Source organism: Trachypithecus francoisi, unplaced genomic scaffold (assembly GCF_009764315.1).
Source record: "Trachypithecus francoisi isolate TF-2019V2 unplaced genomic scaffold, Tfra_2.0 Lachesis_group7, whole genome shotgun sequence".
Taxonomy (NCBI): Eukaryota; Metazoa; Chordata; class Mammalia; order Primates; family Cercopithecidae; genus Trachypithecus; species Trachypithecus francoisi.
Window position 1 is genome coordinate 79,523,214 of NW_022681472.1, and position 22,743 is coordinate 79,545,956.

General features: G+C 45.0%; 1 protein-coding gene across 6 annotated transcripts in view; it reads right to left on the reverse strand.

Annotated features, from left to right (window-relative positions):
* Nucleotides 1-22,743, reverse strand: part of MTSS1 (MTSS I-BAR domain containing 1) — a 184,715-nt gene that overhangs the window by 11,570 nt on the left and 150,402 nt on the right. For 3 of the 6 annotated variants that reach the window (XM_033203544.1, XM_033203548.1, XM_033203546.1), the window contains exons 6-11: nucleotides 22,466-22,540; nucleotides 17,952-17,963; nucleotides 5,866-6,023; nucleotides 4,548-4,655; nucleotides 3,162-3,259; nucleotides 275-485 (exon numbers count right to left, since the gene is read on the reverse strand). In XM_033203544.1, coding sequence (XP_033059435.1) covers nucleotides 275-485; nucleotides 3,162-3,259; nucleotides 4,548-4,655; nucleotides 5,866-6,023; nucleotides 17,952-17,963; nucleotides 22,466-22,540 — 662 coding nt within the window. The remainder of the gene's footprint in view (nucleotides 1-274; nucleotides 486-3,161; nucleotides 3,260-4,547; nucleotides 4,656-5,865; nucleotides 6,024-17,951; nucleotides 17,964-22,465; nucleotides 22,541-22,743) is intronic. The other 3 variants (XM_033203547.1, XM_033203549.1, XM_033203545.1) reach the window with 1 other exon arrangement.

A 22,743-nucleotide genomic window follows, 5' to 3' on the forward strand; every position in this document is an offset into this window, starting at 1 on the left:
TCAAACCTCTTTCAATCCATCTACTTACATGTGAGAGCTCCCCAAATTGATGTGGTAATGCAACCATTACCACCATGGAGACAGGCTTCAAACCCACTTATAGCATCTCTCCCTTTGGGGAGCAATACATCTAAAGATGAGAAATTAAACCAGAGGTTTCTCAAGTCAGTAGGCAGGGGCTTGTCTAAGCCAAGGTGCTTCTTTGGTTCCAGCCATTGACGGTAGTCAGGGCACCAGGTGTGACAGCTGCTCCTGGAGCCAAGGGCACCCTTACCTGGTTAGGGGCCTCTGGCGGCATGGGGGATGGTGACTTGGACTGGAAGGCGTCCTGGGATATGAATCCTGAGTCGTGGGAGGACACGCTGGACAGCCTCACGGGAGCCTGCTGGGTCAGGTTGGAGCTGCGGTAGCGGTAATGTGAGCTGGGGGAATGCGAGTGGGAGCCGCTGGACCGAGAGTCACTGCTGTTGACACTGTTCAGGCTGCTGTGGGGGACAAGTGGGGATGAGGGGTGGGCACGGAAGGTAAAGAAAGGGGGACAATGGTAAGAGGAAGGAGGAAGGAGGGGAACAGACAAGAGGCAGAAGAGGGAGGAGCACAACATAATGTAATCAGCTCTCTGCCCCGGAGATGCAGCGCAAACCACAAGACATGTTTTCAAAACACTAAATCACAAAGCTAGTCAACAAAATGTTTTTCCAGGTGACCCGGGGGAAATATAGCTGCCAGGATTCAGGTCTCCGATGGAAACCATGTGGCGTTCTTAGGAGGCAAGTCAAGTGCCACCCAACTCTGCTGCTTCGCCTACCACCAAAATGACAGGAGCTGATGTCAGTAGCAAGAAAAGGCACAGGGCTAATCTGCCTGCACGAACCATGAGCCTGCAGCAAAGCCCACTGGGGCTTCAGCATGACTGGAATATTCTTGGATGCACCATCTGGGTCCACATGACTAAGGCCAACACAGCCAAGCACTGACTGCCGATGGATTTGCTGAGGTGATTTCATCCTAGGTGAGTCTGGTCAAGCCCACTGTAAAGAACATCAGCAAATCAACTCACGATGTTGGTGTACATGTGTTTTACCTTTTAACAAAGTGATGCTTTCATTAATGGATGTACTCTGACCCCAGTTGTTTCTCTGTCAAAGTATCTGTGTATCTGGCACAATAACACACTTGGCAAGAGGCAGGCAGCTTTCAGCGACTAAGAGCAATCAATGCTCAGCTGTTTGCTTTTGAAATGGCACAGTAAACAGGATGTCAAATAATGACACACCCACTCTGGATTTCCGTCTGCATTCCGTCTCCACTCATAAGAAACATGCTCCTGGCTGGGTGCGGTGGCTCACGCCTGTAATCCCAACACTTCAAAAGGCCAAGGCGGGTGGATCACCTGAAGTCAGGAGTTCGAGACCAGCATGGCCAATATGGTGAAACCCCACCTCTCATAAAAATATAAGAATTAGCCAGGTGTGGTGGCAGGCACCTGTAATCTCAGCTACTTGGGAGGCCAAGGCAGGAGAATCGCTTGAACCCAGGAGGTGGAAGCTGCAGTGAGCCGAGATTGTGCCGCTGCAACTCCAGCCTGGACAATAGAGCGAGACCCCATCTCCAAAAAAAATAAAATAAAATAAAATAAAATAATTTTTAAAAACCATGCTCCACACTCTGTATAGTTACTTAGATCATAAAAAGCAGAAAACAGACTCGCAAGGTCCAAACAAACAGAGCTGAAATAAAAAGGGCAGTTGTAGAGGCACCAGCAGGGATGAAGTAAACAACTAGGGCTGGGATTGGAAAATTCATAGTTTCTGCTCCTAAGCCTGCAAGAGACTCTGGTTTGCAAAATCTGGCAGCTAATAAGGTACTCAAGGGCAGTGTGACTGTATACACTAGAATTACTTGGTGCAAATGTTCAGACAGACATAGGGGAGCGTGCTGGAGGAAAGCGCTGCAGTGAGGAATAAATATCCTGACTTTTGCCTTTCCCCTCCAGTCAGCCAGAAGGGGGCAGTTGGGAACCGACAGTAAAGCTCACAGCAACTCCACCCCAGCAGCCTCAGAGCTGCAGATGTCAGTGCAACATGGTTTTCTGCTCAAACTAAAATTATAAGGAAGAAAAAAAATACTCATGCAACTTTGTTTTACACTAACAAGAGAGATTTTTCTTGGCAACAACAAAAAGGTCACACACACACACACACACAGTCGATGAAAGGTAAGAAACAAACCAATATCTTCAGGGGTAGAATGTCCAGGACGCAACATCTTAGATCTGAACTTCCTGCTAAGCGTACAGTGTACAAGCGCCACAGTGAAAGGAAATATGCATCAGCATGCACCAAAACATCACCACAGACAGACGGAACGATCCATCCTGCCCTTTACTCTCAGTGCTAAAACACAGGAAGTGGAAACTCATTTGGCTTTAGAAAGTTAAATTAAAAGAGTAACAGGACTTACTATAGCAAGAGAGATAAGTGGTACATCATGCTTCCATCTTTCAAGAAGAGGAGAATAAATTTTCCTACTCGGCAAGCCAAGAACAAGTGACTTCTAACAGAAAACTGCTAGACAACAGTTTTGCAGATGACGGAACTATTCCAACAGATTTTGTTTCAGTAGGGAATGGTACTAACTAATAGAGGTGTGGCCATGATAGTGGCGGTGGTGGTAGTAGTAGCAGTGACTGACAGAGCAAGAACTCTATTTACTTTATGAAACCCTGAAACAAAAATATGGAGCAAAATGAGGGCATAAGCCATTGTTACTTCCTTCATTTGTTCTGGCAACAGTGAGATCAGCCTGTATAAGAACCAACCCAGGTTCACCATTTTTTAGGCCTTAGAAGGTTTTCACTCTGCTAAACAGGAAAATCAAATGTGATCTCATAGAATGGGAAAATCACGACAACATACAAGTGAGAGAGAGTAAGCTACGTCCACGAGTCAAGGGCTAATGGGGTTTTCTTTCTGATCCAAAATTAATCCAGAGACTAAAGAGCAAGACCAAAATCATTACCATTCTTTCAGCTCATCATCCCCCTATTTCCTGTTTGAGAATGAGCCATTCTAAGAGATAAGGACTGGCTCGATTGCTCATATTAGCATAAAGAAAAATGACCCGTCCTGAAAGCAACAGTGGACCCCGGCTTCACTTACCTGCAGACGCTGGACTTTCTGGACATGGTGGTGCTGGGGGAAGAGGGTGGCGTCTGATACGACCAGCTGTAATCAGAACCTTTCAAGTCCAAAATCACCTAAGGGAACAGAGCCAGCTGGGTGAACGAGGGGCTGAGAAGGGAAGGGTTAGCCATCAAAGCTTAACATCCACCAAAGCATCAAAAGGCTGCCATCATGGAGGTGGGAATGAAAGGAAAACATGTTAAAAAAAGTTTTTTTTAATTGAAGAGCCACACAACCAAATCCATCAATGTCATAATCCATTTACTGAGAAAGTAAAACTATAATTGATAGGGAGAAGGGAGGGAAGGGAAAAGGAAAATCATGAAATATCAGTCGAGAGAGGGAGAAATACAGTGACCAATTATAAGAGCCATTTATACCCAAGGCTAGAATGTATAGGAGTTTCCTCTTATAACGCCATAAAGCCAATCACGGTTCCCAGACTTGTTGGTAGGTGCACTTTAACCGTTGGATATTCAGTGCTCATTGCTGCCCTATTTGACCAGCACTAGAAATTTTAAAGCCTGACAGAATCAAGAACAAGCCAATTCTTTCACCATTATTTCTACCTCCATCTCCCTTGCTTGGCAAAGGGCCACATGAGTATAAGGTCCATCTTTCATTGACATAAGAAGCACTCAGTCAATGTTTATTTGTCAAGTGAATGCATGCATGCTCTAGTCTAACAAATATAATTTGATAGAATAGAAGACACGAGCTCCCAATTTGCCCTCTGAGCCGGCTCTCCAAGGAGACGAAAAGATTGTTATCAAGTACAAAAGCCAGCGTGTGAATCATCACTTCCCCCAAATATGTCTCTTCCCATAGCGTTCGTGTGATGTGAATTAAATGAATAAAGCATAAAAATGTCATCTTTTTCATAAGATGAGAGAGCTCTCCATGCATCGCTCAATTAGAATGGGAGAAATGGAGAATGGCTGACAATGTCAACCGAAACACACCAGCGACGTGTTCTCATGAGAGTTGACTTCTAGAGGGCAGATGAACACAGCAATTAAGTGCCCGGGATCTGGAACCTGACCACTAGGTTCCAATACCAGTTCCACTACCTACTAGCTAGGTGAACCTGGCTAAGCCACTCCATCGGTCGGTGCCTCGCATCCTCCTCTATAAAACAAGCATAATCATGAAGCTGAATGGAGGAAGTCAGGCTATGGAGAGACCTTGGGACAGTGCCTGACACACAATAGGTTCTATGTCACAGCTCGCTATGGTGATTCCATATATTACATCATGAAGGACATGGTGAATATGACTACAGTTTAAATGCCACAGGAACACTCAGGGCCTTGAGCTTTTACCTCTTTGGTTTGATCCTGTAAGTGAACCCCTGAAGCCTACCTGTTCACTTGAGGAGGGCAGTTTGTGAGGGTCCATGGTCAGGCTTTTTAGATCTTCTGAGATGGTCTGAAGGTGGGTTATTTCCCCTAGCATTGAGATTTCTTCTTCCTGAAGGAAAAGTCATTCATGAAGCGTTATTATCCTGAGTGATTCCCTTCATCCCTCTAGTCCAGCTGTTTTTATTAGGGTCTCTGTATAACCCTTTCAGTTTTTCAGAAAAGGCACCACTGGGACTGGAAAATCTCTGCTGAAGGCACTACATGCCTTTTCTTTTGGGAAATGGAATGGAAAAAGAAATTTGCCACGATGGAGGAGTGACCTGTGCACGGGGGACAGTGGGGAACACATGGGCCTCCCTCTCAGGGCCTGGGGGACGCCAGGCCAGCTCAGATGGTCTGACAGTGTATTCCCACAGGATCGTGCAGCACAGCCCTCTTCACACGGTGGCCCTTTTCTGAAGTTGTTAAGCTTCAATGGATGACACGACTTGGAGATATTTTGGTCCAGATCTTTGTGACAATGCCTGTGTGTTCAACAGAGGCTAACTTTTCCCCTTCTTTCTTGTGCTTTTCCACCAACTTAATAAAAGACAAGTAAGACAGGAGCTGGGGACCATGGAAGAAACATCCCATGTGCTTTATCAAAGTGCCAAGTTGGGACTACGGGGCCAGGCTAGAATGATCCATGGAAAAGTTCTATGCTCAGGGGAACAATGCAAATTCAGACATTTTGCTAGGGCTAAGGGAAATGAGCTGGTACCCTCGAATCAGCTTCCAGAACGCCTACAGTGCAAGTTCTCAATTACAGCATGCAAATGATTTCCTTAAAAATTAAGTCTAAATTGATTCATTGAGGCTCTTGGATATTCATCTCATGGTCACCCCTTGGCATTCAGCTTCAACAGTGAGTCTCAAAACCACCTGGAGTGCTTCTTTTAAAACACAGATGACTGGGTCCCCACCACCAGAGGTTTGGACTTGGTAGGTCTGGGTTGGGCCCAAGAACTTGCATTTCTAGCCGGTTCCCACTGATGCTGCTGACCTGGGGACCCCACTTTGAGAACCACTCTGCTAGGCCTTCTTGACTTGGTGAGAGAAAGTAACACAGAACAAGTGGTGCTAGAACAGTGGACGAGGAGTGAGTTACGTGGCCACCAACTTGCACTGAATCACTGATCTGCACAAGAGATTCCACCATCATTCCTGGCATTAGATTCTGACAGAAGATTCTCCATGACTCAACCATGGATGGACAAAATCAGAAAGAAGCCACCTCCACATCAGCAGTTTAAACCTTCTGGAGTTTTCCATGAACTTACAATCACTGGCCGCAGCATAGAGATGAAGGTGCAGAATCGGCCACGTTCTTCAATCAAAGCCTTCCGGACGGCCTGCTTTTCTGTTTCTTCCAACAAGAGATATTTATCATTGACATCTTGGAGAGCACTGTCCAACTGAGGCTGGATATCGCCTCTCCCTGCACAAAACAGAGACCCAAGCATGGCTTACTGAAACACCAGCTTCTGGAACAAATGCCCCTTTCTCCCTGGGGTCCTTGCTGGAGTCAAAACCATAATTTTCCAGGACATAAAAAAAAGTATTTATTCATGTCCCAAAAGGATTTAAGGTGGCTGTTTTTCTAGGACCAGCCATTTCCAATTTCCAATGCCCAGAGGGCACATTTAGCCGGATTTATTCGTGACAAGGAGTATTTCCTGGGGCAACTCTTCATGACTTGCCTTCTCACATTGCACAACCCCCACCAACTCTTCTGCCAACAAAACCCTGGGACACAGAGCCAGACAGCATTCTTTCCTTTCAGAACATAACAAGGTAAGAGCCTGTGGGTGTTTCCAAAAACGCACAAGCTGGCTTTGCTGGGTCAATCTCAAAGAGCCTCTGTCTGGATAGAAGTTTCTCTTCCTAAAGACAAAGGTGGCAAGCGTCCGCTCTCCTGGTTTGGGGGGCCCATGGGAATCCTTGGCAGTTACTTTAACTTTCTAGTGGAAAGTCTTTAATGCTCTTCCTATAGAACAAGCCCAGTAACAACAAGACCTCCAGACAGGTCTCTGCTGGTGAAAAACTGAAAGTGGGGTCTATGCAGAGCCTGGCCCATGTTCACAGACCCCAGTTAGGTGGAGGCAACCATTTCTAGAGTTTAAGACAGGGTGTTAATCTTTTGAATAACTAACACATGGTTAGCAAACCATCTTTGCAAATAAAGTTTTATTAGAACACAGCCACATCCATTTATTTACCCAGCAAAGTTTTCAATTTTTTTGTAGAGATTGCCTGTACCAGTTCTCCCTACAATGGCAGAGTAGTGTTACACAGAGTATGGCCCCCAGACCATGGCCCCTTGCAAAAGAAGTCGGCTGCCCTAAAAGATAAACATGGACCAACAGGCACTGTGTCCAAAGGAGTAGCTACTACAAATCTGATCTGTAGGTGGGGACACCAGCTCATGAGCTTCCACCCCGGGTTACCTATGCAGGGGCCTCACCTATCACTCAAACCAGAGAGAGAATTTCTAAACTTCTTCAGGGCAGGATTTTGGTCTTTCCCAGCACAGCCCCTAGTACAATGTCATTTGTGTATACAGCAGGTGCTTGATAAATGTCTGTTCAATAGTTTCAACACAAAATGTTAGAGCTGGAAGGGGTTATCCAATTGGGCCAACCTGCTCATGTTTCAGTGGAGACCAAGTCCTAGAGAAGTCGAGGGACTCGTCTAAGGTCACAGAAAGAATGGCACAGAGGCAGGGTTGAGCCACACTGCCTAATTCCGAACCTATTCTCTGCCCCACCGCCTCATAGGAAGGGCCCTGCAGTTCCCATCTATCCCTCTTAATGTTGTAGAGAACATTAAATGCAATGAACCATTTTGTTTGAAGAAAGAAAGGGTCAGGGAAAATTGCCATGGATGTAGGAACATATTCTGTATTTTTCGCTCATAAGCAGAGGAGAAAGTTTAATTTGGAGCAAGAGGCAAACAGGCTTAAAGCACATCCCAATAGAAAAGGTAGTCAGATGTTAGTAAGGAAAAGTCACTTCTCAGGAAATAAGTTCTAAGTTAGCATGTAATGAGAAAATTATAGGTAGTCAAAGATCACCCTTGAAAATGCCTTAGATGGCCAGTAAATACAGTACGCCTAGCTTTGTGTATATAACTCTCATCAGTCAAATGAGTACAAGTGTGTAGACCGTATGTATCTAAGTCCATGGAGGGGTGCTATCCAGCAATTACACTACAGTGGCCCCTCTTCTGTGGTTCTGGTTTCCAAAGTTTCAGTTACCCATGGTGTGGTAAAATAAGGTATTTTGAAAGAGAGAAAGAGACTACATTCACATGACTTTTATTACAGTATATTGTTATAATTGTTCTATTATTGTTGTTGTTAATCTCTTACTGTGCCTAAATTATATATTAAACTTTACCATAGACATGTATGCATGGGAAAAACCACAGTATACGTAAGGTTTGGTACTATTTGCAGTTTTAGGCATCCATGGGGGGTCTTGGAATGTATCCCCTGAGGAGAAGGGGGAGCTACTATATATAAGAAATTTGCTGCTTGAGAAGTCTCTGCATAATTCTCTCCTTTTTGGAGACAGGGTCTCGCTCTGTCACTCAGGCTGAAGTGCAGTGGAATGATCATAGCTCATTGCAGCCTTGGCCTCTTGACCAGCTGGGTCTATCAGTATGCACCACCATGCCCAGCTAGTTTTTCAATTTTTTTTGTAGAGATTGGGTCTTGCTTTGTTGGTCAGATGGTCCTGAACTCCTGGCCTCAAGTGATCCTCCCACCTCAGCCTCCCAAAGTGCTGGGATTACAGGCATGAGCCACAGCACCTGGGTGTCAGCATATTTTCAAGGTGACCCACTCACCCATCTTCCATGTAGTCACTGACTCCACCCCTCAGAATAATTCTTTACCATGCCTTCAATTTCTTCCTCAAGGATGTAGGAGTAATCATCACCATACATTAATGTGGCTGCCTGAGCCACTGGTTTCATGTGTTTTTAGTAGACAAGAAACCTGTAAAAGCATTCTCCTATTCTCTCCTGGAACTCGCCTTGGGGCAAGGGCTTTGTTCACAGAGACGCACCACCTGTGGCCAAGGGCTTACAGAGGGAAGGCTGGGTGTCACCAGCACTAGGAAAACTGGGTTTTCTCTTCTATTTTAAAATGCTGGCTAGTGCAAAATTAATCCACATAACTTAATGTGTGCATGACACAAGTCTGCCAGCAGGGAAGCTCTGGAAAGCTGTAAACCCTCGCTTTTCCTCTGCAACCAGCAAAACAGCATGGCCAATTGTGGGCCTTGTTGGGCCACATGACTCAGGGCTGGTCTAGAGGGCTATTTCTAGTCTGTCGATCTATTCTATGATGTTCTAATAACAAAACACAGAGGGCTGCAGACCACCTCAGAATGTTCTAAACTCTCATGTAGGACAGCGAACAGAAGTCAGGACACACCAGATTGAGACATATTGTGTTTGACCAAACTTGCTCGGTGGGCTTTGATTATGGTAGCAATTTTTAAAAATAACAGCCTACAAGGCTGGGCATGGTGGCTCACGCCTCTAATCCCAGCACTTTGGGAGGCCAAGGCAGGCAGATCATAACCAGTGCCTGGCCAATATGGTGAAACCTCGTTTCTACTAGAAGTACAAAAATTATCTGGGTGTGGTGGCACACGCCTGTAGTCCCAGCTACTGGGGAGACTGAGGCAGAAGAATTGCTTGAATCTGGGAGGGGGAGGTTGCAGTGAGCTGAGATGATGCCACTGCACTCCAGCCTGGGCGACAGAGCAAGACTCCATCTCAAAAAAATAAAATAAAATAAAATAAAACAAAATAAAATGAAATGAAATAAATAACAGCCTATGATTGTCAGAAATTGGAAAAATGTATGTTTACTTCCTTTCACAAGTTATAAGGCACATGGCTATCCATAATTAATAATGCTGACTTTAAAAAATATATCTACATAGGAAAGAGAAAAAGGCCATAGAACCAAGTGTTATCTAATTTGGAAAATATAAATTTAAATTATCCTATGATTATAGTCAAGTTTTTAAAATATGTATTATAATTAAAGGACTCTCAAATTGTAGCATTCTAAAATAAGTGTACTCTGTAAAGATTGCTATAATTATACTCAGGACATTTCCATTCAGGATAGATCATAAGCTAAAACCACAATGTCTGTTTATTAAATTCACTAATACAACATGTAATTATATTTATAAAAAAAAAAACTGTGACAGAAATTGTTTCATGTCCTAGTTGGATATACTGGTTTTAAGACAGAGTGATCTTTTGAGGACCACAAATTCAGAGTTGTGTTGGTACTGATTTAATATATACAAAAGCCCATTCACTTCGCTCCCATCAGCAGTGTTAGGAGAGTCACCACTGACTCCTTCAGCACCGGTCCTGGCTATTCTAGCTCCCATGGACTCGACCTCCATGCTCTTGTCTCACGTCTGCTACCTCCACTCTCACTGGGCCATCACAGTCTCTCATCCGAACAGATGCCAACAGCCCCTAATGTCTCACCCCAGAGTGCACTTGGACTAGCTCGCCCAGAGCAGCCCTGGGTTACTTTCTTTTCTTTTTTGAGACAGAGTCTTGCTCTGTCGCCCAGGCTGGAGTGCAGTGGCATGATCTCAGCTCATTGCAAGCTCCGCCTCCCAGGTTCGAAGATTCTCCTGCCTCAGCCACTGAGTAGCTGGGATTACAGGCACGCACCACCATGCACAGCTAATTTTTGTATTTTTAGTAGAGACAGGATTTCACCATGTTGGCCAGGCTGGTCTCAAACTCCTGACCTCCAGCGATCCACCTGCCTCGGCCTGCCAGAGTGCTGGGATTACAGGCATGAGCCCCCACACCTGGCTGTGGATTACTTTCAAAATGCAAATATTCTCACTGCTTTTCAACAGCTCCCATTGCTCTCAAGAAAAGTCCAATGTCCTTAACATGGCCTGCCCTGCAAGGCATGAAAGGTCCTGCCTGTCTACCTCATAGCCTTAGCCTTCGTGGGCCATTCTCTCCCCCCTCCTCTCCCTCTCATCCTCCAGGGCCTGGGCCCCTTCTCACCTTCACTCCGCTCTCCTTCTGCTACATTCCTAACACCTTTAATCCTACAGGTCTTGCTTAATTCTCGATCCTTCTGGGAATCCCACCGTGAACTTTCTCCCCAGATTAGGCTTCTTTTACTTGATCTCTGAAGTCCCTTATACTTATTCATAGCACTACCCCCAGTTTGAATTTCATCTTTGTTTCTCTAGTTATTTGACGTCAGTCCCACGGGGGCAGAACCCATGAATGCTTTTGCTTAGTGCTGTATCTCCTCAGTCAGCATACTTCCCTGGAAAGCGGCAGGTGTTCAAATATTCACAAATGAATCAAGCACTGATACAGCTTGATCAAGTTTGCTCACTGGCCTCAACCATCAGGCCCTTAAATGGTCTAATGCTTCAGAACCAGCCAATTCCACAACATCAAGCAGCCATGAGGAGGAGGGAGGGGGTGCCTTAGATGGGCTTCCCAGACAAAATTCTTGAGCAAAGAATTGCTTTCGGCTTTCTTCTGTAATATCTTGGGCATCTTCAGTCTTGAGAATTTATTTCCTGCTGCTAGTTTCCAGGTCTTGGTGTATTCACGCTGGGGAATTCTGATCAACAGCAGCCAAGAGCCCCTTATTCCCCCATCCCAGGGGAAATCATGATTATTCTCTTTGCAGAAAATGTTCCTGGGGCAAAGCACTGTGAAGGCACCATGTCATGGGCCAAGGCAGCACCCCTAAAGAAGAAAGGAATTTTTTTTTTTTTTTTTTGAGACACAGTCACGCTCTGCTGCCTAGGCTGGAGTGCAGTGGCACAAACTCAGCTCACTGCAACCTCTGCCTCCTGGGTTCAAGAGTGCACGTCTGATTAATTTTTGTATTTTTCTGTAGAGACAGGATTTTACCATGTTGGCCAGGCTGGTCTCGAACTCCTGACCTCAAGTGATCTGCCTGCCTCGGCCTCCCAAAGTGCTGGGATTACAGGTGTGAGCCACCACACCTGGCCACAGAAGGAAGGAATTTTTAAGTGAGGAAACTTTACAGAGTTTTCTGGAATGAAATAAAGATCCCGTATCAACTTCAACCCTTGCATTTTATTCTCCTTAATCATTACATACACATTCAAGGCAGGAACGAATACCCCTTTTGATAGATGGGGAAACTGAGACTGAGGGAGCAAAGTGGTGTGCACAGGGCCACGGTCACCAGCACTGAGCTAGCCACGGGCACAGCCAGAATCCAGCTCCAAGTCTTTCTCGTTCTGAAGATGAGGTTCTTTGTGTTTCCTGCTCACAGCAAACATGAATGCTGGGAACAAGCTGCCAAGAGCTAAACAGCCGATCAAAAAGCCAGTGAAATGTGATTAGTGTTATCTGTACGGGTCCAGCCTCTTCAGACACAGGCTGCACTTGCATGGTAAACTTCACAGCTCAACCAAGCCAGCGGCTGTTCTCCGGCAAAGGGCTCTCCAATGGGGAAGAGCAAACCCAGGATACGTTGGGCCAAGAATGCTGCCAGGAGTCAGCAAAACACCCCAAGTCCTTTCGTTCTTCAGAGACGGGTGTAAGGAGAAGCCATTAGAATCTTACGAAATGAGTTTCACCTGTCCCTGACTCACACAAATACTGTATTTCATTCTAAGATAGCCACTTTCCCTCACTTTTACACCTCACCAATCGGGGTGTGTCTTACCATCAATGGTGTGTCACAGTTTAATTGGTAGGCTTTTTTCCTTTCTTAGTGGTCTGGAAAATAACGGTGCATCTGACAATTGCTCGTATCCCAGAGTCAAATGAAACATGGGATATAAATACTAAAATACAAAATAGAAATCCAGACATGCAAGTTGACAGTGGAGATTAGAATTTGGGATGAAAAAATTCTGTCTTCCCAGCAAAAGGAGGCTATCCTCATTATCCCTTTATAAGTCATCTTCTGCTCTTAATAACCTACAGTGGGTTTTGACTGATTCCCAAAAGAAAAAACCAACCGCAAATCAAAAGATAGATGTGATTAGGTAAGACTGAAGGCTTTTAGTCTTAAACTTTTTCAAACAAACTCAATTTCCATTATTTTTCAACCTACTGTGCCCCAGTTTCCCTTTACCTGTGGGATGTAAATAATAACAGTATCCAACTCACAGGGCTGCTGGGAGGGGAAATGAACTAATCCGCATGAAGCATTCAGAACAACGCCTGGCACGGGCTGAGCACTCACTAAATGTCAGGCAATATCACTTGCCGCTGCCACAGCATCTCTGAAGTTGTTCTTCTGACGCTGGCTAGTTTAGCAGGTGATAGTATGGGGGGTCGGGTGGGTTTGTTTGTTTGTTTGTTTCTTAAAGAGAGCTTTCAGTTCAAGGTCCTTTTTGATGTAAGAAAATGCAAAAGATTCCACGATTCTTTCACTACAAGTAACAGTTTTATCATCAAGATTCTTCACTGCCCCCTGGGCAACCAGTTGTTTATCAAAGCAAAGGATAAAAAGAGACATTTCAGAGAACAACCAGAAAACATCCCATGCCAACCAGTGGCTCACCATCCAGAGTGTCTCCAACAGAGGATCCTCATGGCTCCAAAATGCTTCTTCCTTTGTGGTTAAAGAAATACTCCACCATCTGCCAACCTGGCTACTGGATCCAGAAATTCACCATTGCCTTCAACTCTTCCTTCTTTCATTTGCATTTCTCCTAAGTAGCTCTTGAATCCACCTGTCTTCCTCTCTGTCTCTGTGGTCACTTCCCTGAGCCCAGGGACCTAGACAACCACCACCACTTGCTAACTGGATGTCCAGTTAAGCCACAGTCTAATCCAAATACACACTGTCACAGTGGAATTATCTAGAAGTCAAAAAGGCTTCAAGGGCTTCAGCAGAGTTCTGAACATCTTTAATGTAGTAAACAAGGCTACAATCTGCATTCTTTATAAGAAGCCAGTCATTGTACATATGGTGCTTTCCTACTTTCTGCGAGTTCTCCTAGAGAATTATTAAACTTGTTGGGCGAGGGGGTGATAGAAACCCCCAAATTTGTGGTCGGCTGGGCAGAAGTGTGAGGAATATGGAGACCTCACTTGTGGCTGGTGACTGAATTTGGGGCAGTCGCACAGGATTGACCTCTTACCTTGTGGGGTCTGCACTAACACTAGGCAGTGTCATAACTGAATAGGACAGCCAGCTGCGGTCAGAGAATTGATGTTGGAACATAAATGCATTCTTCGTTCTGGGGACAGCTTGAGGGTAGATGCTACTTTTACCTTCTTAGCAGCTAACAGAGTCTAGCACAGAGGAGGCATGTCATATCCCTTTCCTGAATGAATGAAAGAACAAACTGATACGTGGAGGCTAGAGTGTTCTGCAGGACTCATCTGCAGCAGTCACGGATGTTTATGAATGGAAGAACGGCACCAGGCGTGAATCAATTAGTCCCATGAAAACCGGGAATGGCTGATGGGCTGCAGCTCAGGAGAGGCAGCAACCGTTTTCCCACCCTGCCATTCCGTCAGGCTTTGCCCAGCCCGTTAGTGTTCTCTAGGGAGATGAAAACCATATTATGCAAGGAATAAGTATTTCAAGCAAGTTGTCTGTTTCCTTTCTGCCGTTTTGTATTTGGTCAAAAATTAACGCTAAGAAAAGTACTCAGCTCCTGGCATGCCTTCACACTCTACATATGTCTCCCTCTGGTCCCTGAATGCAGCCACAGGGAAGTCAGGTGACCTGCACCTTAACAGTACTATTGTGCACAGGGACTCCCAGGGCATTCTGAGACCAGAGTCACAGGCAAGGCACTCAAGGAGCCGTGTCTATGTGAGGTTTTACCGGAGACAAGCTTTGCAAAGGAAGAGTTCACAGCTCCAGGCTTCTGGTGGATCTGTTTGGCTTGTGTTTACCTAGAATCCTCAGTTATAGTAATAAATAGCCCAGCCTCTGAAGGCTACGTGCATTCACCTGAAATGCAACATCCCTTTGCAGAAGATTTCTTTTCTTTTATTTTGGAGACAGGGTCTCACTCTGTCGCCCAGACTGGAGTGCAGTGGAGCGATCTCAGCTCACTGCAACCTCCGCCTCCCAGGTTTAAGCGGTTCTTCTGCCTCAGCCTCCCAAGTAGCTGAGAATACAGGTGCATGCCACCACGCCCATCTAACTTCTGTATTTTTAGTAGAGATGGGATTTTGCCATGTTGGCCAGGCTGGTCTCAGACTCATGACCTCAAGTGATCCTCCCACCTCGGCCTCCCAAAGTGCTGAGATTACAGATATGAGCCACTGTGCCAGCCTTACAGGAGATTTCTGAGTTAAATTCAGACATCTATGGATTCAGGTCAGGGGCAGCTTCCTGATTGTCACAACAGGTCTAAGGGTAAAATTCTACCACCCCTGCTTCCACCCAGACAGAAGCTGTCTGGCTGTGCCCATATTCTGTATTTCCTCATCAGCCTTCTAAGCCCTGGGCTTGGCCTCGAAGAACTGGCTGGAACTATCCCACCGTCTGCTCCTTGTTCTTCCTCCTCACTCCACTGACATCCCTGTAGGAAGGAGAGCTCCTAGTACTATCCCTCTTCAAAATCAAGGGGGGTGGGGTTGCAGGGAATCTAGACAGATTCAATTTTTACCATAGAGGCAGGGCAATTGATCCGTTGATTGCAGGTCTCAGGGTCATTCTGAGAGTGCTTTCCGCTGGTTTTGTAAACACAAGAAACATTCCTGTGGGTGAGTGCACAGGCTGGATACGGCTGGGGGGTGAGCAAACCACTGTGCATAGGGGAAAGGATTCACATTTCACAGGCTTTTTCCAAGAAAGGAAGAATGATGTGGAGAGGCTTTTGGGGTCCACTTTGGAGTCTGATCAGAATTGAGGCCCAGTGATTGAACCATCCTGGAGGCAGGTCAGTGTGGGGTGGGGAGACACGGTCCAGGAAGCCAGAGGCTGAGTAGCCAGGGCTCACTATGATTCTCTATGCACACAGTCCACCCTTGGTGGGACGACAGCCCTGCCTCAAGGCTGTCCCTGGAGCATCAAACATACAGTGTGACATGTCGACCCTTCACCACCGTTGCTGGTGCTCCTTTCTAAATGACAAGAGCCACGTGTTGGTGCATGCTGTCCCCTCTACCTTGAATACCCCTCCTCATTTTTCACCAGCTGACCCCCTCATCCTCCTCCTCATTATCCTCCTCATTATCACTACCTTACCTCCAGGCTTAGCGAGGCTCCTTCCTCTCTGCCCCCAGGTTATACCTTTTGCTTATATTCATCCCAGCACTGGCTGGCAGGGTGGCTCACACCTGTAATTCCAGCACTCTGGGAGGCCAAGGCAAGAGGATCACCTGACGTCAGGAGTTCAAGACCATCCTGGCTAACATGGCAAAATCCTGTCTCTACTAAAAATACAAAAATGTGCCAGCAGTGGTGGCGCGTGCCTGTAATCCCAGCTACTTGGGAGGCTGAGGCTGGAGAACTGCTTGAACTCGGGAGGTGGAGGTTGCAGTGAGCTGAGATCATGTCACTGATCATGATAGGGTTTTGCCATGTTGGCCAGGCTGGTCTGGAACTCCCGAACTCAAGTGATCTGCCCACCTCTGCCTCCCAAAGTGCTGGGATTACAAGCGTGAGCCACCACGCCAATGCGCCCAGCCGAGCCAATTCTTAAAAAAAAAATTATTCTTTTTTTCTCTCTGTATAAATATTTTTAAAAATTGTAAGAGCTACAAATCATAGAGCTTTTCTTGTGTCGTTATAGCCAAATTCACTGCGGCTTTGCCCTATGAACCAGCCCCTACAAGAGAAAAAACTAAAGGGGGCTGCAGAGATTTCTCTTCGAAAGATAAGCAGAATCTTTAGAACTCACAAAGTCAAAAGGCTATACAGTTTCTTTATTCATTCCAAACTGACTTCCCATCATTTCAAATAAATAAAATGCTCTATTTACTCCACGAACTGACTCATGCCAGGCTCTCGGCAAAGGTTCCAGTAAAACTCAAGACTCAAGGGCCTGTGTCCTCAAAAGGCTATGTACTATATGATTGCATTTTTATAAAATGTCCAGAACAGGCAAATGCAGAAACAGAAGGCGGATGAGTGGTTGTCAGGGTCAGGGTAGGTGGGGAGACTTGGAAACAGAGAGGGACTGCTTAACGGGCATGAGGAGTCTTTCGGGGATAATGAAAATGTTGTGAAATTAGATAGTGGTGATGGTTACACAACACCATGAATGTACTAAAAGCCACTGAAACTTATACTTTAGAGTGGTTAAAATGATAAATTCTGTGATGTGAATTTTACTGTAAGAAGCAAAACAGTGGCTGTGGCTTCCCTTCCTTCCAAAGGTTTACTAGAAACTGTGCAAGCTGTCTCATAATCACAACGTTGAGAACTGGAAAGGATGATCCTTTTTAAAGCTGGGGAACCACAAGCCCAACATCACCATGAGGGGAAACAGAGGCAGACATGTCCCCTAAGATAGTGGGTCATGCCAGCCCCAACCATCAGAGGAGAACTTTGTGCACTGGGTTTGCTGTAAAATGACAGAAGCCACTTCAAAAGCTTCTTTGGAGCTGTTCAGTAAAACGCTCAGAGAACACCTGGGCACACTCAGGCAAGATAAACCACACGGACACCTCGCAGACAGACCTCCCGGGACAGAGGGACAGCAACAAGACTCCAAAAGCAACTTGAAGTTTTAGCAGCATGATCATCCACAGAGTGAAGTTCAACATTCAGTCGAGAAGAATCATTCTGATTACTTAATTGGAAGATCTGATACTTCCGAAATGAAACGTTTCACAAACTCTACTGAAATAAGAAATACTTTTGATTTATTTTTTTAAAAATGAATCATCGGTTATGGAAAGAGCTATATGGTCTTGCAGAGAGGATAAAGTTAAAGATGTTTCCCAAGCTTAATACAACCAAATCTGATTGGAGAATTATTTTGGGGCTTGCAGCTCTACGTTTTGTTTGTGGCGTAAATATATACATACATATATACGCAGGTATATATGTATGCAAAAATGCTTATTTACTGTGGAAACGACAGTTTAAGCCACTCTGTATTTCTTTTTTCCATGAATCTAATATTGAATTATGATGATTCAAAGGCTCTCAGGGTGGCGTGCTAACATGGTAAATGGCTACACATCCAAAAAAGAAAACAATTAAAACACAACGCACACACAATTTTCTTAAAGTTGTGGAAAATTAGGTAGGCACAGTTGATTGTTTTGAGCTGGTAGGAAAACCTGGGCAGCTAGCAGAGGTCTGGACAACCACGGAAAGCCCACAGCAAGGACCACACCGTGAGCAGCCACCAGAGATTTGGGATGGTAGACTTACCAAGAGTGTCCACTGGCGGGGGGCACACGGTGAGAAAGTGCAGGATACACAATTGACACAAAAAGGAAAATAATAAAGTCAAACCGGTATTCAAGCAGCAGCAGCAGCAGTCTTACCTTGGTTTCGTGTGTTAAACTGTCCATGGCTCGCCACCAAATTTTCTATGAGGGCTGATTAAACCCACATCCATGTCCCCCTTCTCTGCTTTACTAATATCCTTTCCTTCTCATCTAAACAAAACCTTACCAGTTAGTAATCACCACCCCTAGAGAGGACAGCAAGGATTTTTAAAAAGAGAGATGAAAAATATATACCCAGAAGAAGCCAAGCTTTGGCAAGAAAACCTTTCGAGTGTAGTTTACCATCACTTGAAAAATATCTAGGAAATCCGAGGAGACAAAGCTTAGGGCGGGATGAAAACGGAAAAAAAAATTAAAGAATTTAAAATTGTAGTATAACAGCAAATACTATACTGGTATAGAACTCTATGAGTCTGTTTATTACATTTATTACATTGGCTTTGCAGCCTCTAGTGGAAAGTGATAGAGTCAACTATTTAAATGTCAGCTGTGCAGTTAACATATTACAATGTTCCAGTTTTCTCTCTCTCAAGAAAAGTCCCTGCTGGGCACAGTGGTGTGTGCCTGTTAATCCCAGTTACTAGGGAGGCTGAGGCGGGAAGATCCCTGAAGCCCAGGAGTTTGAGGTCAGCCTAGGCCACCTAGTGAGATGCTGATTCCAAAAAAAAGAGAAATCAAGACTTCTTAGATTTAATGACGTCATGGTAATAAGTGGAACAATGACTATAATAAGCACTTAATGAATGCTGGCCATTATCATTTTTTAAAATCCTTGATAAACTTTTTGTAGTTACATATGGAAACAGACGGCTTTACCAGAATTATTATTATTATTTTTTGAGATATAGTCTCCCTCTGTTGCCCAGGCTGGAGTGCAGTGGCACGATCTTGGCTCACTGCAACCTCCACCTTCAGGGTTCAAGCAATTCTCCTGCCTCAGCCTCCTGAGTAGCTGGGACTACACCCAGCTAATTTTTGTATTTTTAGTAGAGATGGGGTTTCACCATGTTGGCCAGGATGGTCTCGATCTCTTGACCTCGTGATCCACCCGCCTCAGCCTCCCAAAGAGCTGAACGCCCGCCTCAGCCTCCCAAAGAGCTGAGATTACAGGCATGAGCCACCGCGCCCAGCCCAGAATTAATTTTTAATTTACATGATAACAACATGGTAGTGAAATGAGAATAAGGCTGCTGAGTCCGTACAGCTGGGTGGCATACGTAGGTAAATACAATGTAAAACTCCTCTCATTTCCGATGTTCTCCTACTTTCCCCCACTGGGTCATGGTCAACTCTAAGACCTCCAAGGCAATGAACTGATATGAAGCAGGCAGAGGGCTCAAGAGACACTGTTCAGAATCTGGGGCTACTGGGTTTGCTCCACACCATCCCCCCAGCATCCTGCCACCTCTGTCCCTCCACCTGTCGGCAACGCTGGCTCTGCCACGTGCTCTTGACTCTGTGCACGAGCCCAGAATTTCTCTGAGGGTGAGGACTAGCTAACTCTTTGCCTCATGTTTACTTCTAGTAGGCATCCGACAAGCTTGCCTTCAAGACAGGCACACTCATCCACAGCCATAGCATATCCCCAGTTGTGAAAAAATGATTTTGAGATAAAACCTACCAAAGGCAAACCATTGAAAGTTTCTTGATGGAAATATTTAAACACCTTTAGATGACAAACTACCTCTCTCTATAGTAAGAAAGAGTCCAAGAATGTGATAAAAGGTGATATCTGCAGAGTAAGAAGGAAAGTGAGCTGCTAATAAAAATCACATCCATGTGTGTCTGCCCACGTCAAGAATGGTGGTAAACCATGCTTACACACACAAAGGCACTTGAAATGCTAAAAGGAGAGTCCGAAGAAGTTTTAGATCAAAGATCAGAGTTTTTGAAAAAGGCATGGCGGGAAACTGCTTGAGAATCTCCTGGAAATGTATCAAAAAGGAAGTGATTATCTGGCTGCATACATCAGATTCCATCTATCAGGACAAAAAAATGTATCCAGAAGCTTCATGCATCTGAATGCATGGTACATCAAAAGGAACTGCTAACACTTTTACAAACCAAGGGTCTGGGCATCTGCCACTTGAAGGAGACGCAACAGATCCCTCAAGATTTTCTAGCAGAAAGGGAAATGCCAGCTAACCAGACCCCTAAACAACTGAAAGCCTCAAATAACCAGATTTCTTCCAGCCCTTAAGTGAGTTGTGTTTTCTTCAGTCCATTCTCAGCCATACATATGCCTCCTAGCAGAGCTCTCCATAAAAGAGTCCAGTCCGAGTGTGACTCTAGTACCTTTCAGAAGGCTGCTTTCATCCCAGAAATATACAAATAGAAACACCTGGTCCAAAACTGCACTTACAGATTTTAGAAAAAAATCTTTACAAAGGATAGAAATAAAAATTATTTTCTGGTTGTACCTTGAAGTAACTGGAAATTCTCCAGAACATTCCAAGCTATGGATCTGACCAATCTCATGGGGAAAAGACATGGTGCCAGAGACTGCCAGTGTGAGGCTGTGGCTGAGAAGACAGATACTTCAGAAACCCTGGATCCCAGCCTCCATTCTCTCATCCGTCAGGCCAATGTGGCCCAAGAAACCACACAGCTAAATGCCAATCATTCCCAAGTCTCAGGACCAGATGCCTCTCTTCACGTTACACACAATCCAGCATCCTATGGGTCCCAAATCTTTCTATCCAGCCTTGATAGAGAGCTCGTTATCCTGCAGGCAGCCTGAGCCAGTGCTAGGAAGTCTAATTGCCAGAAACTTCTTTTGATGTTGCACTGCAATTACCCTATCAGGCTTCACCCAGAGGTATAAATTCTGCTAATTGGGCCATGCCAGTGACTTTGAGTGACAGACGAGGACCAATTCAGCCTCCATGCAGAATTTAAATAAAAGGACTATCACTGCAGCCAAGAACTTAGGGCCTCTGAAAAGTCAGCGGTGGAAGAGTTAGGGAAAATAACTACTTTTTCTTCCTTCATCCTTTTCACCAAACTCCCAAACCTTTTCTAAGCCTAAACATCTTCCCTGGACCATCTCTCCCAGTCCAGGAATCCCTCCTCTCTCAAAGCTGCCAACCTGTCAGTTACGTGGAGTTCAGCCCCGAATTGTGACCAGCCTCCTCCCCTCCGGGCCTCGGACTTCATGGAATATGGTAGTAATTTTACTTATAAATGTTTACCTCTACAGTCACTAAAATGTTACTATGTCACAAACCCTATTACTTGTCAAACACTAGCTCCCAGGTGCCCTGGTTAGATAGGATACAAATCTGAGAAGCTCCAGACCAAAAACAAACATACGAAAGAAACTGCTGGGGCGAATGCTGATGGAAAATCTGATTGTGGGTGAAAATTCCACTGCCTTTATCTCGAAATGGGTTTATGGTGGTTGTGAATATTCGGGGTGGGGGGCTCATTTTATAGAAACGTTCAAGGTTAAAAACTGTGTCCTGTTATCACCCCACTCCACACCACCCTCCACCATCCCATCTCTCCAAATGTGTCTTCTTCTATTTCCAACAGAGAACTGCTGGTTTAGGGGAGAGAAAATTCAGGCTGGGGGATCCCAACTGGAAAACGTTGTTGTCTCAAATTAATGGTAAACACCACCCACAGAGCAACCTGACGGAAGAACCCCATCTTATCAGCTGTGAAGCAGCAGATTCAGAAACTTGGTGTCAAAGAAGAATAGACCGGAAGCAATGTCACCTTCTCTAGCTCAGGAGAAAGTCCCTACGTTTTTAGGTGGTAGTAAAATGTTACAAGTGCTTGCGAAGTGGATGCCACTAGATTTTTCTCTTCGAACTCCCAGTCCATTCTGGAGGAACAAAGGTGGGTCAAAGATCTGACGATTCACTGGTTTGCCAAGGAGGATAAATGAGGACATGGGGAAAGGCATCTTGCCTGGTTTTGCTCAGTGGTAGATGATCAAGCTCCTCCCTCATAAACACCATGGAAAATCCCCTGTATGGCCACGACTCCCAGCCCGTGCACCCATTCCCAGCACTCTCACAAGACTTAATAAAGGGTTTTGAAGATTATAGGCTGTGAAAGCTGCAGGAGAAAATGACATAATTTCTGTAATAATTACTAGAGAACATTTGCATAAAGGCTCTTCTGCATTATCCCAAGGCTTCTAAGAAATGTATAGGTATCATTACGAAGCACAATAGGCATGGAAACTGTCAGACTTGGAAGACAAAGGTGGGGGAAGGAACATGCCAAGTCCCACTTGGCAACCGCCTCAAATTAATACCTATTCTGCACTCTGAGAATGTGAACTCAGATAGGTTCTATTTGCTCCCATCTGTTTTCCAGGGCCATCATACTTAAGGAAGTCTCTGCAGGGAACACCTTTCGCTTCAAAGACAAATCAAGCCCTCCATCAGGAAGTAACATCAGTGGCAGAATTTTAGGAGTTACCTTTTTTCGCTTTCTTCTGCAGTTTCAGTGTATCCGAGGACTTCTTTTTTATCTCTTGGCGGGCTTTCTTATATTCTAAGAGAAAGTAGAATATGGAATAATTTTACCGTTTTGCTTAACAGAAAATATGTTAGAAACAGCTATTACATTTATAACAGAAAGCATACACTGTGACATGCTGTCAGTGGCTTTATCAGAATACAATATGATAATCTCATGACATTTACAACCAAGGGGCTAGAGACACGAAAACAAAATGCACAGTGGTCTTGCCCTGT